Raw genomic sequence first — 21,364 nt, forward strand, 5'->3', positions numbered from 1 at the left:
ATTATTATTATTATTTATTTTTTTATTTTATTTTATTTGTTAATGTATATTTTATTCCAAGTAACACTTTTTAAAAATTGTTTTAGTTTTCGCAAACTATAATAATACTGTTCAGCAGCAAGTTTTACACAAAGTCTTATATTATGGCAGGGATTTTCAAACTGAGATCTGGGAACTTTCAGGGGGTTTCTAAGGGTTTTTTTCTCACACAGTATAAACAGCTCGATCCCGATTCTAGCATTCGGTTAGTTGTGAATGAATATCATACAAATGACAGTTTTAGACACAGGGCACAGGGCTCATCCTGACATCATTCTTGCTCTTGCTCTCTAGCGCCATCCTCCCTCTGCAGGACGCTGAAGGAACTGGCAGGGTTTGTTCACTGGCTGACTGCTGCAGTTAGACAAATAACTCCGTGTGCCACAGAGGTAAGTCAAACCGGTTTAAAAACTCAGAGACTTAATTTAACAGCGATTTATTATTAATCAAGCTATGAGCTATGCTCCTAAGCCTTACCACGGTTTTTACCTCTGCGAACAGTGTATTTATTGGTCCTTGGATGTTAGTGGAACCGAGTGTTGGGTGTGTGACTGAGACATAATGGGCTTGATTTTCTTTATAGATTGATTTAAAAGAGAAAGAAAATATAATTTCACCGAGACAGCATCGATAAGAAGAACTGCACATAAATCGTACTTCTTTCTTAAGCATCTACCGAGAGTTATTTTGGTGGATGTACAATTTGGATACTTATCATTTATTTTCATTTAAAGAACATCCCATTCCATTATTTTGGTCTTTTTCATGACATGCAGGGATGTCATGAAATATCGACGCAGATGCAGGCAATGCTTCACGTGCACGCGGTTTGCCAGTGTGGAAAAACCTAGAAGTATTGAGACTGATGGAGCATAACGTGGTGTTAAATCACCCCCCCCCCCCTTCCATTTCTGTTATGGGCATAACGAATGACAAATCGATAATCGGGTTTTTTTTTTGTGGCTTTGCACGTGGACCTGATCCGTAAGCGATAAACGGACTGATCGCTGATCCTCCGGTGTAAGGAGATTTACGAGATTACGTTTTGCTCTCGGTTGAAAATGGTGCTGAGGTTGCATGTGTGTTTTTTGTTGTTGTTGTTGCCATGATTACACAAAACGCTATAGGTTCTCATTATCTGTAGATTCAGCGTGAGGTTAAAGCGCACGCCTTTTTGAAAGAACCCTCTTTTCTTTTTTCCTGTGTTCAGTTTATTGAAGATGCTGACCTTTGTAACACCACATGGCGCTTTTGTCTAGGCGGCTCTGCAAATAAAACAGGCTATTGAATGAAAAAACATTTTCTAATGTGATATTGCACAAAAAGACTTTCACTAGCCTAAAGGGAAATAGAAGAAACAAGCCTGAATCGTAACATTTACAGGTTTCCCTGCATTTTGTATTGCTATAGTTTATATGTAATCTGACCGTTAAACTACATAAAACTCTCAGGGTTTTTTTCTCCGTTTTTTTTTTTTTGGATGAGAATACTAGATGTTCAGGATGTTTAATTCTGCATTTTCAAGGCAGCGGACACACCTTACTCCCCAGCCCTCCCCTCCCCTCCCTCTCACTCTCTCTCCCTCTCTCTCTCTCCCTCTCTCTCATCACGGCTGTTGCTCGGCCACACTGTCATCATCCTCGCCCATTGTTCGCTTCGTAAGTACAATTTCTTTTTGAAAATAAACATTCTAAATTCGAAAATCTTGACTGTAACGTTCGTAACGGTCGACCTGCACGTCTGCATCTCCCTCGCGCCCATCTCTGCTGAACATGACGCCTGCCTTCGGCTCAACGGCACTGGCGTCTTTGTATAGCTTATGTATGTAGTCTTTCATTTTTCTAATATTTAAAGATCACGAAATGACATTCGCGGTTGGTATTTCAGCATGGCTTTATCGCAGTGAGCGTTGTGACTCTTTCTGTCGGAGAAGTTCGTTTCATCGATATGTAACGGTTGGTGTTCTGTAATATGTGTTTGTCAGTGCCTTGCTGTGCATATCAAAAACCCGTATATCTGGACTTATTTTACTAAACACCTTATTTTGAGGCAATGTTATAAGATTTTAGAAAAATGTGAATTTCTCATGGGAGGGTATTAATAATATGGTGAACAGAGTGCAAATATCAAATAACTGAAAAAAAAAAAACAAATACATTTCCAGCAAGAACTGAGGATATTATTCCTCCTTACTAGTTTCGAACAGATTTACAAAACTACATTCCAGTAAAGCTGACAAACATTATTCAGATTTCTAAGTCCACGCAATTATTATTATTTTTTTTTTCAGAACTCAATTTAATGCTCCTCATGTCGTAGATGCCGTCTGCTATCTGTAAAAATAAAAGCCAAAAAAGTTAATTAAAAGTCTTGGAGGAGGGGATGCTTTTGCAAACGTAAAATATGCATGCATAATTCCCCTGAATAAGACTTATTGTTAAGAAGTATTATTCTAACAGTAGATTCCACTGTCAGACAGAACCAGAGTCCTTTCTGTCCAGTTATGCCTAGCATAATCCAATTAACCATGGCAATTAAGGAGACCAATGGAACATTAGGTAAATCTGATTCCATTTAGACACCATGCAATGAAGTGTGTTTCTCTTGTCAGATAACAGCCTGTTACTTGCTTCAGTTTCTCACTGTTAGTCACTTAGGCTATAGCTTCAGAATAGAGTGAAAGTGAAGTGACATTCAGCCAAGTATGGTGACCCATACTCAGAATTTGTGCTCTGCATTTAACCCATCCGAAATGCACACACACAGAGCAGTGAACACACACACACACTGTGAGCACACACACTGTGAGCACACACCCGGAGCAGTGGGCAGCCATTTATGCTGCGGCGCCCGGGGAGCAGTTGGGGGTTCGATGCATTGCTCAAGGGCACCTAAGTCGTGGTATTGAAGGTGGAGAGAGAACTGTACATGCACTCCCACCACCCACAATTCCTGCCGGCCCGGGACTCGAACTCACAACCTTTCGATTGGGAGTCCGACTCTCTAACCATTAGGCCACGACTTCCCTGGATGGGCTTGGTTTCAAACTGGATTTCTCTTTTCATTTAGAAAATAATATTTTTGAACATTGCTTCTTATAAAGACAGCATCATAATTTAGCTTAGTTCATTTATTAAAAAGTCATATTGATTAGTAATTTAATCAATATTGTCAATGAATTACATTACAGGATGAAGTAATAGACTCACATGTTTCAGACTATATGTTGTCAGAGGGTTTCCACAAGGGGGATGTGAGCAATGTCATCTCATTAGAAGAACCATTGTCGCCCAATTATATCTCAGGAATGTTCGGGGATACGATAGATACATCAAATCAGATTCAACAAGTCTTGAATACAGCGAGACAGTGTCTCTCTGGGCCAGATCCCATGCAGTGTGCACTGCGGTCCTGAACTCCCTGATCCACCATGGCAACAGATGACTAACTTCCTGTGTGCAGCGGCTGGAGATCACAAAAAGCTGAGTTCATGTTGTTTTACATCTTATATCCTTTTATATTGAATCCAGCTGAATAGTTTATGATGGCTGTGTCTCACAGCTATCTGCATCTGCACACATTTTGTGGTGGATGTATATCACCAGACATTTTCCTCTTCAGCAGAAACTTTGTCTGGCAGCATGACCATTATTTCATGTGAGCTGCACAAACACATTGACTGCTCTGCCAGTAGGTTCAGATTCAGTTCAGTTGAGGTGTGATCTGAACTCTTGTGGTGTCTGGACTGGGGGTCTCGGCCTAGGGGTCTAGGTCTAGGTTGCGTCCCTGGGTTAGATCAATGAAACAAACAATGGAACATGATTTTATTTAAATCTGCTAAATCATGTGAGGCTTCACCTTCATGATTACAAACCTATATGATTTCTGTCTTCTGTAGAGCTCAAAAGGTACATGAAGAATATCTCAGTCACTTTGTTAAATATACAGGGAATTCCGAATGAACTGAAGCCACCAAGCTCCAAAATGACCAAAAATAAAAACATCATGGCTTGGACACTATCTTCCAGATGTTCTGAAGTCATACAGTAGCTCTGTTATGATTTTCTGAAGTTGTAACTAAAAAAAGATTATTGGAGTATGTTTTACAAGCAAATACTGTTTAAGTTCTGCTTCAAAATGTAACTTTCAGTGTGTCACTTGCTACTTCTTTGTGATTATTTGCGAATTTTACAAGCAAAATTGTTTCAAAGTAACCCCTACACCTCTTTCTTCTCTCTTTTTTATATAACATACCTACTTTAAATTATTTATCAATTAGTCATTATTCATGGAAAGTCTCTGCCCTAGCTCACCTTGATGCTTTCATGGAACAGTGATGTACAAATTGTGAACAAATCATTGTTGAAAATTCAAAGAATCAATTGATTTGCTCAAGAATCAGACCATTCTAGTTCTCAGTAACTCAGTGATCCAGTCCCGCTGGATATCAGATCAACGGAGTGAAGAATAATATTGAATAACCACTTAAATTCAGTCTCTCCATGAAACAAAGCTATCATTTGGCTTCAGAAGACATACCTGTAGTGCAAGAGTTGTATGGACCACATTTATGATACGCTTATGGTGCTTTTGGAGGGGAATTTTAGAGCTGGACACTAGCCATGGTCCCCGTTTAATTTCATTGTGGCCAGAATATTCTTAAAATGTTCACCTATTATGTTTCACTGAAGAAACAAACTCATACAGGTTTGAAATTGCATTTAATGACATACATTTTTGAGTGAACTATCCTTTTAAACACATAAGCATGATTTTTTGGAGGGCCAGTGAAAGGATAAGCTCCTAACCACTGGATTTAGTTTTTGTTGGTTAATCTTGCTGGCTGGTGCAAGCATTCTGCAATGCTTGAGAAAATACTGAACGTTTTCTTGATAAAGCTGCACCTGCCATGCATTTGGCAAATGGGGACATGCAGCCATCGCCCTCACTGATCTTGCTGCCCAGTGCTGGAGCTCTGCGGGAACAGACAGAGAGAGAGAATAAAGAGATGGACTGAAGGGTGGAGACACGAGATGGAGAGATGGCTGCACACTTCTGAAGTGATGCTGCAATCTGCACTGCTAGCTGGGATGGAAAAAACTAGGTCAGAGGCAGAGAGGCACCCAACTGTGCACAGAAAGGGAAGCTAGCAGTGTTGCCCACCCTTTAACAACAACCAAAGCAATTATTACCTTTCTACAAACTGTAAAAAATAGTCAACAATTTCATGCTGAGCTGCTCATAGGAAGTGTTTTCATTTGAGTGAACTTGATTTGGGTGTTTGTTTTTGCTGCTGCATTATTGCAGAGGCATTCCAGAACCATCTCCTGGATGCTACGATTAAACTGTGCATAAAGCACTTATGTAATTGGTCTGTCTGAAAACCTCTGAGAGAGACCCATAAATTTAGTGAAGAGAAGTGCTGAGCTGGAGAGGACTGTCCGGTTAATTAAACTCTCAGAGCAGCTAAGGTATGAGTGTTAGAGGGTGACACAGGAGTGGATTTTCAACTCTGTCCCGTCCCCGTCCCACTCCCGCAAAAAAAAAAATCCCATCCCGTCCCAATCCCACGGAAAAACTGGGTGAAAATCCCGTTCCGTCCCAAAACCAGAAGAATGATTCCCCCTCCCGCCCACTCCCGGATATATATATATATATATACACATTGCACACACATTAAATTTCATGTAAATCATCCATGCTAACCTGGGTCACGCTCACATGACCCAGACGGCAGAAACTGCATCTTGTTTGCTTTAGCCTAATTATTTTACAGAAGCACTGCGTTTCGTTGTTATTCGGAGTGCACACATAAAATAAACGTCGAAAGATTGATTACTTTTATCTGTATGACCAAAAATGACGGAGTATTTTGACAACAAATTCCCTCTGCTCTGAGCATTTAATAATCACTCCGCTCCACGCGCACTGATACCAGAAACACTGCTCCGCCTTCACTCCGTGGATAAAGTATTTCAGTGTATTTCATTGTTATGTTCATAACGAAGCCTATATTAAAATAACAGGAGAGTTTCAAAGTGGCTTAGGCTATTGTGTGCAAACGTTTTTTATCCTTACCACACGCCAAACTATTAACAGCATTAAAAGGTATAATTGCTGCATTCTGCTCTGAAAATTTTGTTTGTGATGAAAATAACAGTACACTTTCGTCATTTATTTTATCTACAGATCGATGCATTTCTTACAGATTTCTGCTTATTCAAAATCAGAGACAGATGAAGTAGCACTGTAAGATTACTTATTTAAATGCATTACTGGGAAAGCAACTGCATATGCATGTGCTGAATTTGTTTAAATTATGCTTTAACCGGAAAATATTCAGTAAAAGGAACAGACAAACTCCTTGAGAACTAGCCTGTAACTTCCCGCTCGGTTATTGCCGTCGTTATAACTTTCTGATCTGAGAGATCCAATTGTACTCGTGATGAAGCGGTCTTGGAGCGAGTGAGAACTACGACACTCTGACTTTTAAAGGTCCCGTTCTTCGTGATCCCATGTTTTAAACTTTAGTTAGTGTGTAATGTTGTTGTTAGAGTATAAATAATATCTGTAAAATTCTAAAGCTCAAAGTTCAAGGCCAAGCGAGATATTTTATTTAACAGAATTCGCCTACAAAAAACGACCCGTTTGGACTACATCCCTCTAGTTCCTGCAGGAATGACGTGAATAAAACAGTTTTTTGATTAACCTCTGCCCACATCAATACACAAAAAGGGGGCGTGGTCTTGTTGCGCTCCGACGGAGAAGAGGAAGAGCTGCGTTTGTGTTTGTCGGCTTCCCAGGGACGCTGTACATGGAGATTAATGGTTACAATTTATGTTTAACTCGGTTAACATAAAGATTATTCCTGAAAGATGGAGCAGTTCCCTCTTTGTCTGGAGAAGGCGTATTTTATGGATCACAACCGGTAAGTGTATTTTATTATTTAAGTTGGTGCGTTTAACAGTTTCTGTAACTTATTACACAAAGGGCAACGCTGTTTAGCTTTGTTAACTAGATGTTAGGGCTGTGCAAAAAAATCAAATGCGATTTTCATGCGCATCTCGTCAATGATTATAAGTACATCTCCAGCAGTTTTCAAAACAAATCCTGCCCACTTGCTTCTCAAAACTAGTCCAATCGCATTTCCAGGAGGGCAGCGCGCGCTCAGCTATTGTCGAATCACAACACAGGAACCGCTGGCACAATCAGAACTCGTTACGTATTTCTGAAGGAGGGACTTCAAGGAAGTCATCAGCCCGTCATCAGATCATTAGTGCTTGAAATGCTAGTACACTTAATGGATTATGAACCTTCTGAGACACCAACCAATAGGGGTGGGAGAAAATATTGATTCTCTGATGCATCGTGTCTGCAATAGATTCTGGGCTTGGTTTTTTCCCACGAATGACACGTGTGTTTAGTAGACTAGAGACAATCTCATTGGGTTTGCACAGAATTTGCATGAAACTCATGACTGACAGACTTTCACGTGCACTTTGTGTTTGTTGTCCTGAAACTCAATCGCGGCTGTGGTTAAAGGCACTTGCATCTCTGGATATTTTTATGATACGAAATTGATGTAAACGCACTCGGTTATGTTTTCAGAACTGGGCAAAACATCTGCTGTGTCGAAATAGATTTGTGCATTAGTGTGATTGCAGCATATTAAAGCTGCCACTGTCTATGATGTAATAATCAGTTACTGTTTTATCAAACAGCAGGAAATGCTGAGGAAAAAAGAAAAACCCATAAATATGATTGGCTGTAAACTTTTGAATGCTTAAAGCACTCATAGATACTGAAAGTACTTTTTGTCTATCACTTGTAATTGTCTTTTCCCCCTTTATTACTTTATATTTGCTTGTATGTTTTGAAGCTACATTTAGTTGGTTAAATTTAATTGATAAAAATATACAAAATAAGTTTTGTATTTGCATATTTGCAGTAACATTTAAAACTGAGGATGTGACGCATTGTGATGCATCGGAATATGGAATTCAGTTGAATTGTTGACATGATAATTGTTATCGAATCGTGAAACCAGTGAAGATTCACACCCCTGCTAACCAAGTGAAAAGTGAATTTATTGTGAAAGGAGGGTGTTTATATGGGAATTCACCATATTGACTTACTGTGCTAGTTACCGTAGAAGCAAGAAATGTCTTGAGCGCATTATGGGTACACTTATTTTACTCACCAGGTTTTCTGCTACTTGTTGTTTGGTTCATATTTATTGAAGATGACCGCTCCATTGAATTCTCCTCTTATCGTATCAGCTGGGTTCTGTCGACGTCTGCATAAGTATTGACATACTTATAAGCCCTAATTACAGAAAGAGACATATATGAGGTAACGTGAGGTAATAGATCGCCATGTCATCAAGTCGTGGCTCACACCCCCCCACCTCCTGGTATCTGGTGTGCAGGGTTTGACAGATGGTCATTTTTCCAACTGAATAAGCAAAAGTCAGGTCAATTTAGCAGAAAAATGGATGATCTTCACCACACTAGGACTACTGACAGGTTACATAGCGTCACATTTAACACGCATCACTGGATCAGTGTCGTTCCATATTGAAAATCGGCCAATCATATATCACATAGTTGGCCATGTTTACACCTGGTATTAGCATCTAATTATAAGTGGACACGACAGTGCTAAACTTGACCAAACATTTACAGTTTTAAAAGAAAAAAATGTCTTATTTGATTTGAAAGTGCAAGAACAAAAGGTCCTGGAATCACAATGGCACACAGTCTTAATGATGTAAGGGATAGTGCATCCAGAATTTTCGGTTTCGGTCCAGAAAAAAAAAAAAATATTACTCTCTTCAATTTTTGTCATGATGTTAGCTTATTAAACATTCGATGCACATGCTTTAATGGTGTCCACACCATATCATAATCATTACCATGATTATGAGATACCAACTTGTAAAAGGCGTTCATGTCCTTGCAGAACTCGGAATCACAACAAACTTGTAAACTGGGAATTTTCGGAGAGCTATAACTTGTACCACCTGATCGCCTCAGATTCATTAGGTGCTATGTTTTGGCATTGATAGTGCGATGGTGTGAACAGCTCCAAGTAGAACATCAAGTGTTGTCATCTCGAAATCACAGTTATTATGACATGGCGTGAATGCAGCATAAGTGTAAAACAAGAAGGGCACAGTCTATAAAAGTTACCATCTCGGTTGTGGCAGTTGCTTGTCGTATTCTGTGGTTTGCTTGTCAGTATCACAATATTACAATATTGCAGTTATCGCAGCAGCCTTACGTTTGCGTTTCCCTAAGAAACTTTTTTGTTTTTTTTTGTGAGAGAACACATTTAAATAATATTGTTCCTTCCATCTATATTTTTTCATCACCATATACCTTTAAGGGTTCTATAACCAATTAGATTAGAGCATACCAAATGGAAAAGGTCATCAAACGGTCAGCAAATATGCCGTCTCAGACTAGTGACGATAACGTGGATACATGTCAGTTGGCCATGCACAACCTCAAGAAGCCTTTCAGATCTGCCGTGCTGCAGGATTATTTAGCTCAGTGTGCTCGGGCAAACTAACATGTGATCTGATTAGAGAGGACAAGGCTGTGTGGAGTAAAAATACCCACGATGCCCCAGTCCTTTAGATGTGGTGGCAGCCTGTTGCACTGTTGCAGCAAAATCAGTGAGAGTCCCTCTAGAAATGTTCTGTATCATACCATTATACAGTTGCATGCTCTGTCTGTGCGTGTCTGTCACTCTTTCTTTTCTCTCACTTGTGAGATAAAGTCAAAGTGCTCTCTTTGTCTGTCTTCCTGCCTCTCTTTTTCTCATTTGCTGAATTCTTTCCTCCTACGTGTTTCGTCTTTGTTGTTTCTCTCTCCATTCCACCTACTTGCTCTTGTCCTTTCAGCTCAGAAACCCTCTCACATTCCCTCTCTGTTTCTTTCTCATCACTCGTTCTCCATTGCAGGGCTCAGCGATGAGGCTTATTTTTGTCTTTTTTTATTTTTTTATGATTGATCTGGGCCAGTAATTCAGTAATTCTTTTACTGCCTACATTTTCACTAGTGCCACGAATTATGCATTTTAATTAGCAATGTGTATAAAATGTGTCATAAAAAACTAAATTTTCATTAGGCATTTTTCATTCATTTTTTATACTAACAAAAATAAACTAATAACTAATGTAATGTAATAAATAATAATATATTTTAAAAATGTTATATAAATACCTAATGAAAATGTAGTTTTATTTTATGACATTTTATACACATTGCTAATTAAAATGCATACTTGCCATAATAGTAGCAAATTTGCAATAATAGTAGGACATTTTACAGCTACTGTATAAATGTATCTCCATGACAGTTATAAATTCATAAACACATAAGGATGATATACAGTGTAAAACATTACTGATTGATGTATAATTTTCAACCCATTCATATTTCCAAATAGGAAAACTAACAATTATTTTGAAAATTTGATAATCTCTTAATTATCTTTTCAGTTAATATGATAAAAAAGCATCATAATTATTCCTGGATTTAGCTGAATAAAGCAATAGAAATGCATTAGATTTTTTTTTTTACAGTTCAGTTAGACTCTTGGTGATGCTAGGACTGGCATTATGGCAAAAAAAAAAAAAAAAAAAAAACTTTTTATTAACCCTCTAGTTAAAGAAATTTAAAAAATAAAATAAAGAAGCTGTCATCATGGTGTAAATGTTAAACAAATCACTTGTTAAATATCTTTGCAAAAAGATGCATAAACTACAACTACATCTTGCACAAACTTGCCTTATACATATGTTCAGAAAAAATACAAGTAAAATGCTTAAAAAACATTCTCAAAAGCCAAGGTAATTTAAATTCAAAATGACTGAAGGTTTAACACAAGTAGACTATTATTAACTATGAATGTTCTGTAAAACAATGAACAGCAGCTTTCAGCCTGTCACGATGCATTATGAAACTTCATACATACAGAAGTAGTTCTTTACAGGTTTTTATTTGATTTCTGCTTTTGCATGTAAACATGAATGAGTTTGACTACGCTCATGTCTTTTGCAGGGTCTGATATATGAAAAAGCATTCTACAAACGCAGTGCTCAAGTTGCTCAAGTTTGACTCCTATCTTCCTGCATTTTTTTTCCTATTCCATTGACCGCGTCGCATCTTTGTCAACACAAAAGTGCATTCTGTGTGAATGGCTCCTAGTGATATATTCTACTTATGGTTCTTCACAAAGCCTGTCACACTTGATTGGATCATTCTTTTCTCTTTACTGTTAACTGTTTACTGTTAATATTTGGTAATATTTCTATTCAAAGTCGTGATTCCTCGATTTATAAAAAAAAAAAAAAAAAAAAAAACATGACAAATGTGGCCAGAAATGTGGCAAAATATTTGATTTAATCGATAAAATCTGAAAAATTCCCCAGCCCAAAGTAAATCTCAATACGCCATTGTTAACCAAATAATTATGTTTACAAGGCATAAAAATACATGCAAATAACATTTAAATGTAAGTCACAGTGACAATGCAGTACAGTCCAAATAAAGCAAGTGACATTTGTGTCAAAGGACCCAAAACACCCAGACACTGGCCCCAGACTTGCATGCCATCCTTATTGTTGAGCGGTTCTGTTACATTAGTGTACCACACACATCTTTCCTTTTCAGCCCCCACCCCCTTCATCTTTCTCTCAGTCTCCATTTCTCTTTCACCCTCTTTTTTGCTCTCTCATTCTCTCGTGCTTTCTGAGGTAATGTGTCCTGAATATTGATGAGGTGAGAGTTGCCCGTCCCTGGCTGCTGGCCAACTCACATTACAATTCTCCATCTCACCCCTGCCCACTTCAGTCAGGGCCACCCCTTAGCCATATCGGCCACATGTTGCTCTGCATTGTCTTTCAAGAGCCCTTCGCATTTCCAAGTCTATCCTTCATAAATCCAGCATTGCCCTTTCTGCTCCGTGCCAAGCACTTAACCATGAAAAGACAAGAGAGACATCCATCGTCAGGCAGAAAGGCGTAGGCTTCTTAAAGGGGCACTGACATTCTAACTGCACTGCCAGGGAGGGATGACAATACTTCAGTTCAAGTGCACCAGCTGCTGTTGTAAATCTGACTTCCAGCCAGAGGCCAAACTGCATGAACACAAATTCAAAAGACAATGCTTCTGTAAATAAAAGAAAAAAAACTACATGAAATCTCAAATTGAACTGTTTACTCTCTTAATACACATTTCTGGTTATTTATTGTGCATGCTATTGCACAAAAAGCAAATGATTGTCTTTGCAGTCTTTTGGATGTAATGTCTTGCTCTGCTTACAGACTGGTTGATGTCATCAATCCCTCTTATTCTTGAGCCCCTGGTGCCCGCTTCCACAATCCAGTCAGTTGCCTATGGACAAGATCAAGTGATGGAAATTGACTGTCCATGCATTCATAGGCTTCTAGCAACCATGGAATCACACACCAAGTAAACAAGTTCTTTCCAAACCAGCTTGTGCTTCCTCAGGCTAGTTTATGCTAGTTAGTGCCCATTTGTTGATATTCTAGCTAGTGAACCAACGTAGCCATGTTTTTTTTGCCAGCAAAACTTATTTTTGACCATCATGACATTGAAAGTGAAGCTGATTGATTGACTTGCCGTTTAAGCTGGTTAAAAGAAAAGTTGTAACCAAAACTATAAAACCAAAAAAAATAATCAAACAGTAACCTAGAAATGTATTTAAAAAGTCCCTATGTGTGCTATATTTCAGCTTTGAGTGAGGAACAGAAAAGATGTAAGTCATAAAAATCATGTGGAATTATGTAGGAACCAATGGCATTTGGAGATATTAATGTAATCTGACACCACTGAACTGATAAGTCTGCTTGAAAATAACGTTTCAATCAACCTTTTTCCTCTATTGTGGTTAAATGGTTTCTTGAATGAGAAGACTGGGACTTGATTTTGTCCAACAAGAGTTTCTTGGTTTGTTTTCTTTTGCTAATTTCTGTGATCATATGAGTGACAGGTTGTTGGAAGGGATGGATTATGGGCTGATGGGGACACCAGCATAATGTGCAGAGGACCAGCATCCTAAATGCACCATCTGCTGAGAACCAGCAGAAAGGCTATCCTCTTTTTTGTGTGCATTTTAGATGTTGCTCCCCAGTTTGTATTTTCCAACAAACATTTATGGTAAATACACCAGTCCCTAATGATATAGTGGAGGTTTTCACTGCTTATCTAGTTTTCTGCTGACTATGGTTGCAGATGGTTTTTAAGCTCCGTTTACTGATATCACAGCACACTCTGAATAATGCATAAGGGCCCTGTGGGAATCAGGCTTGAATTTGCACCACTGCTGCCTCAGGGAAAGTTTTTTAGGAAGGTGGCAGATTCTCCCTGGGGAATTTGGAGAACGATGCTTCCCAATGCTTAGCACACTTGTGCAATCATTGGTTCCCAGGGACTATACACCTTCAAGTACAAAGCATAAGGAAATCATTCACCCAAAATATGAATGTCATTCCAAACCCATATGACTTTGTGGAAAATGAAAGGTGAAAATTGAATGACTGTTTTTCATATTCTTTGCCATGCAATTAGTATACATGGTGGCTTCCAAGGTACAAAAGAACCATGAATTGGTCCAGTGACTCCAGTCATACGGGTTAGAAATGAAGACCAAATTTTTATTTTTGGAACTATGCCTTTTGAAGGCCATTTTGGCTTCTACCCTGCTGGTCACTGCTGACTTTGAGGATGATGTAATTGACAAATGTAAACCCATCCCTGCAGCTTTGGCGTTATTTTCAGCTCCACAGCAATTCTTGTCGAAAACAACTTGGTTTTCATTATGACCCTCACATCCAGATGACCTTGCTGTGTGGGTCTCAGAGCACAGGCGAAACATTTGGGTGTCCGGTAACATACACGTGGGTTGTTGACAAAAAGGAAGGAATGGGATGTGACGAAGATTTCGACACTAATGGAATTCATGTTTATAAGAATCCTGTGTGAAGGAGATGGATGAAAGTGTTCACAATGAGAGTGTTCACAAGTGTGGATTTACTAATAGCTGTTGAAACTACATAAGTTTGGTTCAATCTTTGTACAAAGTATAAAAGAGAACTGCTAAAAGGAAAACCACATTCTTGGTTGTAACAGTAAGCACACACTCAGACACACACACAGCACATCAGCAGCCATAAGTAAAAGAACAGGATATGGCTTTCTCTCAGCGTGCTTTAAAAGAAATCGACATCTCAGTGCCATCAGTCCATCATTTAAAGTGAAAAGTGACGTGATATACAGCCAAGTATGGTGACCCATACTCAGTATTCATGCTCTGCAGTTAACCCATCCAAAGTCCACACACACAGCAGTGAAAACACACCCGGAGCAGTGGGCAGCCATTTATGTTGCAGCACCCAGGGAGCAATTGGGGGTTCGGTGCCTTACTCAAGGGTACTGTCACAGAGCTGCCCTATGTTCCCGCTGCTAGTAGTTTTTAGCATTAATACATTAAAACATACTTGGGTTTTAATTCTCTTTATTTACCTTGATGTGTCAGCGAGGTGTAGAGATGGACGATACACACACACAAGCACACACATTTACACACCAGTAACTAGATTGTTGTTCAGACGGGCCACCTGAACACTAAAACCAGTGGACATTTAAGTTGTTCTTATAAACTGTTGGCTATTACCTGGATCAGCATACATGGGGGAGACCATTTTGAGAGGACACCAGAGAGGACTTTTGTCAGCCTTTTTATACCTTTGCTGTGTTGCATCATGGGGATTAGGAGATACAAAGTATGTGTGCAAAGGGGTGGAAACTGTTCATGAGTTTGTGTATTTGACTGTCTATAAGTATTGTTGAATTGAAGTTTTGGTATATTGTGTGACTGATATTTGATGGATTCAAGGAAATAGTGTTAATGGATTTTTAATCCTTTTTAAGTGTTAGTACTTCATATGATGTTCAGGATATGACAGTTTCTGAGAAATGGTTGAACCCATACATATAAATTCTCACATAATGAAGCAGTCAGGGAGTCCTGGACTGGTGCAGTGAGTGTATTAGCTATTGAGAAGCACTCTGATTAAAGCATTGTTATACCTGAACCAAGGTGTTTTTTTGTGTGTGTGTGTGTGTGTATTTTGAAGTTGGTTTTTTCATATGTAACTTTTGCTATTTTTTCCACCTATGCGCACTCTGCACTTTATTGGCTTGGGAAAATGAAATAAAACGAAAAGCTCTCATTCCTCCATTTATTGTTTGAAGAATTCCGTGAACCATCTGACAGGCACCTAAGTCGTGGTATTGGTGGCCTAAGACTCGACCCACAACCCTAGGGTTAGGAGTCAAACTCTCTAACCACTAGGCCACAACTTCCCCATACCTTCATATAATATCTTGTCCTGCTCTCTCCACTGGATGAAAGGTTCTGGTACCTTCTACCTGCAGCACTTATTAGTCACATTGCCACGATAATTGTTTTCTGTTTTAACTCTACAGACTGAAATCATCTCAAAATGGACCATCAGGACCACATGAATTCTGGACAGATGGGTGACTCTCAGCACTCTCTTGGGAACAACATTGCATCTGGTGTAGGCAACATGACCATCGATGACAGCCATCAACAAGACATTAAGAATGGGAGAGCAGAACATATGGGAATGGATGATGGGCCAGTGAAAGGTCTGTATAAAAGAGGAAAAAAAATGTAGGTACTGTAATAAAAAGAGGGAAAAAATGTAAGGCTGAAAACCCCCTTTTCCCCACAAAGCACAGAAGAGCTGAGTGATACTCATGGCAGTGTGTGTGTGTGTGTGTGTTTTTTTTTGCTTATGTCTCGTCTAATACTGGGAAACCTGACACATGCTGACAGTGACACCACTCAGCCATGTGTTGGTTTCAAATGTCTGTGAAGATATTCATTCAGGTCAATGGTAAAACGTCTTGTTGAATATATTTTTTGGGCCTTATTTTCCATGTGTTGAAGGACAAAGGAGATGACAATCACAATTTCCACCCTCAGAGAGATTAGAGGTTTACACAGTGATTGTGAGTCTTATGACAATGTGTTACACAAACCCTTACATTAAAGAGTTAAAATTATATCATTAAAAGCTTACCCTCATGTTGTTCCAAACCCGTAAGACCTCAGTTTATCTTTGGAACACAGTTTAAGATATTTTAGATTTAGTCTGAGAGCTCTCAGTCCCTCCATTGAAGCTGTGTGTACGGTATACTGTCCATGTCCAGAAAGGTAAGAAAAACATCATCAAAGTAGTCCATGTGACATCAGAGGGTCAGTTAGAATTTTTTGAAGCATCGAAAATACATTTTGGTCCCATGAGTGACATGCATGCACGAGAATCACTTCCGGAGCTTTCCGCGCTTGCGCAGACTAAGCCAGAGCCCGCGCACACGTCACACAATAGGAAGCACGTGCGCCCTCAGATCAGTTGGACGTGGTTGTGTACAAGAGGTAAAGATGATATAAATACTGTTCGTTTTCTTACACAAACCGCTCGTTTCGTGTCTTAGGTCATCAATGTGTACTTATGATGGGGAATTGTTTAATTTGGACTCCTCTGTGCATGCTCTTAGAGGTGGTGACCATAGACCTCCATTATTTGAGTCACAGATAAGAACGGTTTGACCTAAAAATATCAAAATGGGAACTACTGCGGAAACAAAGACACCTACATCTTGGATGTCCTTGAGGTAAGCTAAAACATACCAAAATTTAATTTGAAAGTGAACTATCACTTTAAGAATAGCTTTTATAAGACATTTCGTCTCACCTGCATTGTGTGTTCATAATAGTTTTTTCAATTTAAAAAAAATCTATTTCATTGTTAACAGTGAAAATTACATAGACTTTTTTGGACCAGCAATAAGCCTGGAACCTCTCAGGAGTGACCTTGCCATGTTCTTTGAAGCTTTTTGGCAACTTTTCGCTGATGCTGTGATATGCTGATTTAAAGCAGCACTGAAAAAAATCACTGAAAGCTAATTGCATGCCTTCAAGGTTGCAAAATTCAGTAGCAAAAGGAAGTAGTGTTCCTGAGCAACATAACGATCACTTTAAAGGATCCAAGGACAGGAAAAGCTCAGAACTTGATACTTGTCATAGAGCTATTAGGCAAGTCCACTCCTTTTGCATAATAATGTAAGTTCTGGGCAGGGTGAGTACTACACTAAATAATAGTGCCCAGAGCATCCATTTGGTATTTTACATGGTGAATCAGTAAGTGAGTAAATGAAATAAGCACTAGCATTGCTAATGGCTTAGATAGATGTACCTGTCTGGTGCTGTGACCCGGGCATATAGGCTATAATAATAATAAAATAATATTTGAAGAATTATTGCTAAGATTAAATCAAAAGAGTTAATAACAGCTCTTATTATTATTATTATAGAATATTGCAGTGTTAATATATTTCTGTTGCTTCACTGAAATGCTGAAATGCTTCATTGTCAAATGCCAAATCAGAGCGCTGTATGTTACACTACAGAAGCCTTCACATGTTCTTCACACTTCTGAGTTTATTTGAAGCACCCACATAACAATACTTCTCACAAAACAGAGATATAATAATGCACATTTAATGGATTTATGTAGTGGCTTGATTTATTTTAACTGCACTATTTGACTTTCAATTAGAATTTATAGTGTACAATAATTGCACAAATGAATATATTTACATAAAATATAATTATAATATCAATAATCTCTCACACACACAAAACACAGTAAGACCACCTTCTGTCATCACATAGATCATAAAGTATAATTACCTCACAAAAGCTTCATTTATAATTTACTTCCCAGAACCACAAACTCACTGATCTTGTCAGAGAATTAGCAGTCTAGTTGAGACATTGGCATTAAGATAGCGTTACACATGTTGTATGCTGTAGTTCTAGTTCTAGGAAGGTTATTAAAAAAAAAAAAAGGAAATTTCTTTGCTTCCCGTGATCTATATGTTGATAAGCAGTGTGCTTGTCTGACACCCATCAATGACAAAATCAGCATCTTGACAATACATTTTATTAGCAAAATTACTATTAATAAGATCAGTTCACCTACTGAACTGGGCAAAAGAATTCCAAAGCTGATGATAATGTTCTCTGTATCTCATCTGTTCTTTTGATTTGCTTCCATGTGATTACACAACTTTGACCGTTCTGGTGGGACAGCAGAAGCTGGAGAAGGTATGGTGGGTTCACCACCCCTTATCCCCCTGCAATGTAAAAATTCAGAGGATTTACATCTAAACAAACCTGGGGTCATATACCACCACAATCTCATTTCATTGCTTGCGCATACATGCAAAAATCAAATAAGAGATCTTAATGGGAACCACTTCTATATTCTTTTTAATTAAATGTTTATATTGGCTCTGTCTTGCACCACTGTATCTAAGAATTAAAAGTCTTTAAAATAACAAGGCTTATAATTAAAACTTTAATTTAATGAATACATGTGAAACACATGCTTTACTGCTCAGATCAGATCCAGAAGGTTCTATCCTTGCATTAAATTATACTTGCTAACGGACAATGCACCAATTCATTGCTTCACTGGTTATTTTGGTACCAGTCATCAATGCTTTACACACTGAAGCTCACAGAGATGTTGTGGGTCATTGTGGATATTGTCTGATTTGCCAGTTGATACAGTTATGGTTTTGATTGTTTTTGATGTGATTGAATGAGTGAGGAACTTTTGTAAGCATTGATCCCATAACCCATTGACCCTACTGTACTGACCCTCTCCTTTTGCCACTGTAGTTACCAGTTTTCTTTAAAAGTATGTAGTGTACTGCTTGCTATTTTAGATTACAAAGCATCCATTTTGTAAAAGTGCCTTTAACTCAAAGTATAGTGTGTAAAAACAGATTTTTGGAATGTTTAAGTTGACATGAAAACAGAACTTGTGTTTTGTGTTGTGTTTGAGCCTCTTACGTGGTTCTGGGCATTTACTTCCTTTCAGTTCCTTGATTCCTTTTCTTTTTTTCCTTCTAATGTTGACTGTGGAGAGGTTGAGTGTTGCTAATTCTGCAGTGTTGTCTGTGGCTGTTCCCATTATTCTGCTTTCATGTCATCAGAAGAGTTAACACCCGGAAGCCCGCCCAAGAATGGCCGGAGCAGTGTGGCATCAGTGGATGGGGAGGGAGAGCGAGAGAATGGGAAAAAGGAGAGCTCTGTCAGCTCAAGAGAGTCTCCAGTGTCTCCACATCCACTAACGACCACTCTGGCTGATGATTTGGGTTCAGGGATCACAGGTTTCGATAGCCAGGTGAAGAGGAGTCCCTCAGAAAAGATGACTGACCATCATTGTGCCAGTGGATCTGAGGAGGAGGAGAAAGAAGAAAATGAAACTGAGAAGTCTGAGAGAATTGTTTCTCCTGGTGTGGAAGATGCTCCCAAAAGTGCTATCAACATAAAAGAGAATGAGGAAGAGGACAAAGTAGTTAGTGAAGAAGAGGAAGAAACTGGAGTTTCTATCACCCCAGACTTGTCAACCCAGAAAGACAACAACATTCATGATGAACATGAAACCCCTACTCATCTTCGCATGACCCCAGAGGAAGCTAAAAAACGTGGCCTTTCGTTTGACTACACAGAACCTCAGGATCCTCATCAGGGTGGTCCTGTGGGCTGGGAATGCAGCTCTGACAAAACACCACCAGAAAACAAGAGCCCCAACTCCTGCAGGGCAGATCCGGGATCACTTCTTTCTCTCAGTGCTGCTGCCGACCGTACCCAAGAGGAATCATCTCTAACAGACTTCCAAACAGATGCTCAGGAGGAAGAAGAAAAAGTAGAGGTACCAGAACCTGACCAAGAAGAGGAGTTGACCACCATTCCTCTGTCTTCCCAAGAAGTTGCTGCACCCAAGATGGAGCCTAAGGCAGAGGAACATAGAGAACCTGAAGAAGCAAAAGAGATCAAGCGGGATACATTTTTGGAGACGAGCGATGTTGACCACATTGATACAGAGAAGGTCCAGCCTGTTGACACACCCGAACCTGTTGCCGCCAAAGCCAAGGATGCCGTTAAGCCCAGCGCCCAAGTAATGCCCACAAAAGCACCAAGCAAAGCAACTCCTGTCAAAGCATCTCCAGCCAAAAAAACAAAGAAACCCGTTGCTTCAGTTGCTGCTACTCCTTCCCCTATATCTGCTCCCAAACTTCAGAAATCTCCCTCTAAAGATGCTGCTCCGGCCAGAAAATCAAGTGTCCCATCCAAAGGTCTGTTTTTCCATTCTGTTCCTCCAAACCCCTCACAGTTCTTTTTTATTTCTCCTTCCCTTCTCTTCTTTTTATAGTAGATCAGTAGGACTATGCAGCCCCCTTTCTGAAAAGCGCACACTATGATAAGAGTGTGTTCTGTTAAAGAAACGGGCTGCTTGTAGCCACAAAATCTCTCTCTATAGATCCTTTGTGCACTGTGTGTCTATCTCTTCTACTTCTATCTCTGTGTGTGGTCAGTGTTATTTTGCTTGTGTCTGTGACTAACTCTGTGCATTGATTGTTACCGCTGGCACAGTTTTCACCTGCCCCTCTCTGTTGCATGTTACCTGTGCATGTAAATTGAATGTATCACTCACAGAACTGTGCTTTACATTTACGGGTCCACCCCTTTCCCTGATGTCTATTTTATTAAATACAACTAAGTGGACCCAAAGGCCTATGCAGATGAGGTTGACTTTAACACATGCTGAAAGGAAAAGGTCATCAATTGCTGCTGGGTTCAAGACAAAAGCCCTCTAAATGTCTCCCAAAGCTGTGCAGACATCTTCTACAAAAAGATCAGACAAGCTCACTCACTAATTATTAAAATTCAAACAAACTCAAGGCAATCTTTTTTAGCTCAGCAATTTAGCAAACTAAGTTTGGTGCTTGCAAGGCAACTTACTAAATCATTCTGCTCATCTTCTCCACAGTTATTGTCTTTGCAGGCTTGGAAATAAACCAACAAACAAATAAAAAAAATTTTACATAAGAGATTAATAAACAAATAAAATAAATACATTTTAATTAACCAATTTGCCATTGGTTTCATCTGCCACTGAATTCTCCAACTGGTCTTCTATTATCTGTATATATTTAATCATTTAGAGCAACTGTGAAAGTGTCAATTTATGTGTTGATTCTTGTCATGACACCAGAAATGACAGTTCTGATGGTGCATTTTATTTACACAGATAGAAAACAAAACCTATTCGTTTGCTGCCTTCCAAGCACTGCTGTTTACTTCGGGAAAAGAAAATCTACAGTTTTTTTTTCCTGTACAAGGT

At 39.0% G+C, this 21,364-nt stretch overlaps 1 protein-coding gene across 5 annotated transcripts in view; it reads left to right on the forward strand.

Annotated features, from left to right (window-relative positions):
- The first annotated feature begins 351 nt into the window (after window positions 1–351).
- The window catches only part of LOC132148960 (microtubule-associated protein tau-like), a 30,401-nt gene continuing 9,388 nt past the window's right edge, over window positions 352–21,364 (forward strand). For 4 of the 5 annotated variants that reach the window (XM_059557793.1, XM_059557796.1, XM_059557795.1 and 1 more), the window contains exons 1-3: window positions 352–428; window positions 15,561–15,746; window positions 19,170–20,315. In XM_059557793.1, the coding sequence (XP_059413776.1) occupies window positions 15,578–15,746; window positions 19,170–20,315 (1,315 nt within the window). In that variant the 5' untranslated portion in view covers window positions 352–428; window positions 15,561–15,577. Of the gene's footprint in view, window positions 429–1,621; window positions 1,698–15,560; window positions 15,747–19,169; window positions 20,316–21,364 lie in introns of those variants that run through there. The other variant, XM_059557794.1, reaches the window with a different exon arrangement.

Source organism: Carassius carassius, chromosome 9, assembly GCF_963082965.1.
Source record: "Carassius carassius chromosome 9, fCarCar2.1, whole genome shotgun sequence".
In the NCBI taxonomy this organism is placed as follows: domain Eukaryota; kingdom Metazoa; phylum Chordata; class Actinopteri; order Cypriniformes; family Cyprinidae; genus Carassius; species Carassius carassius.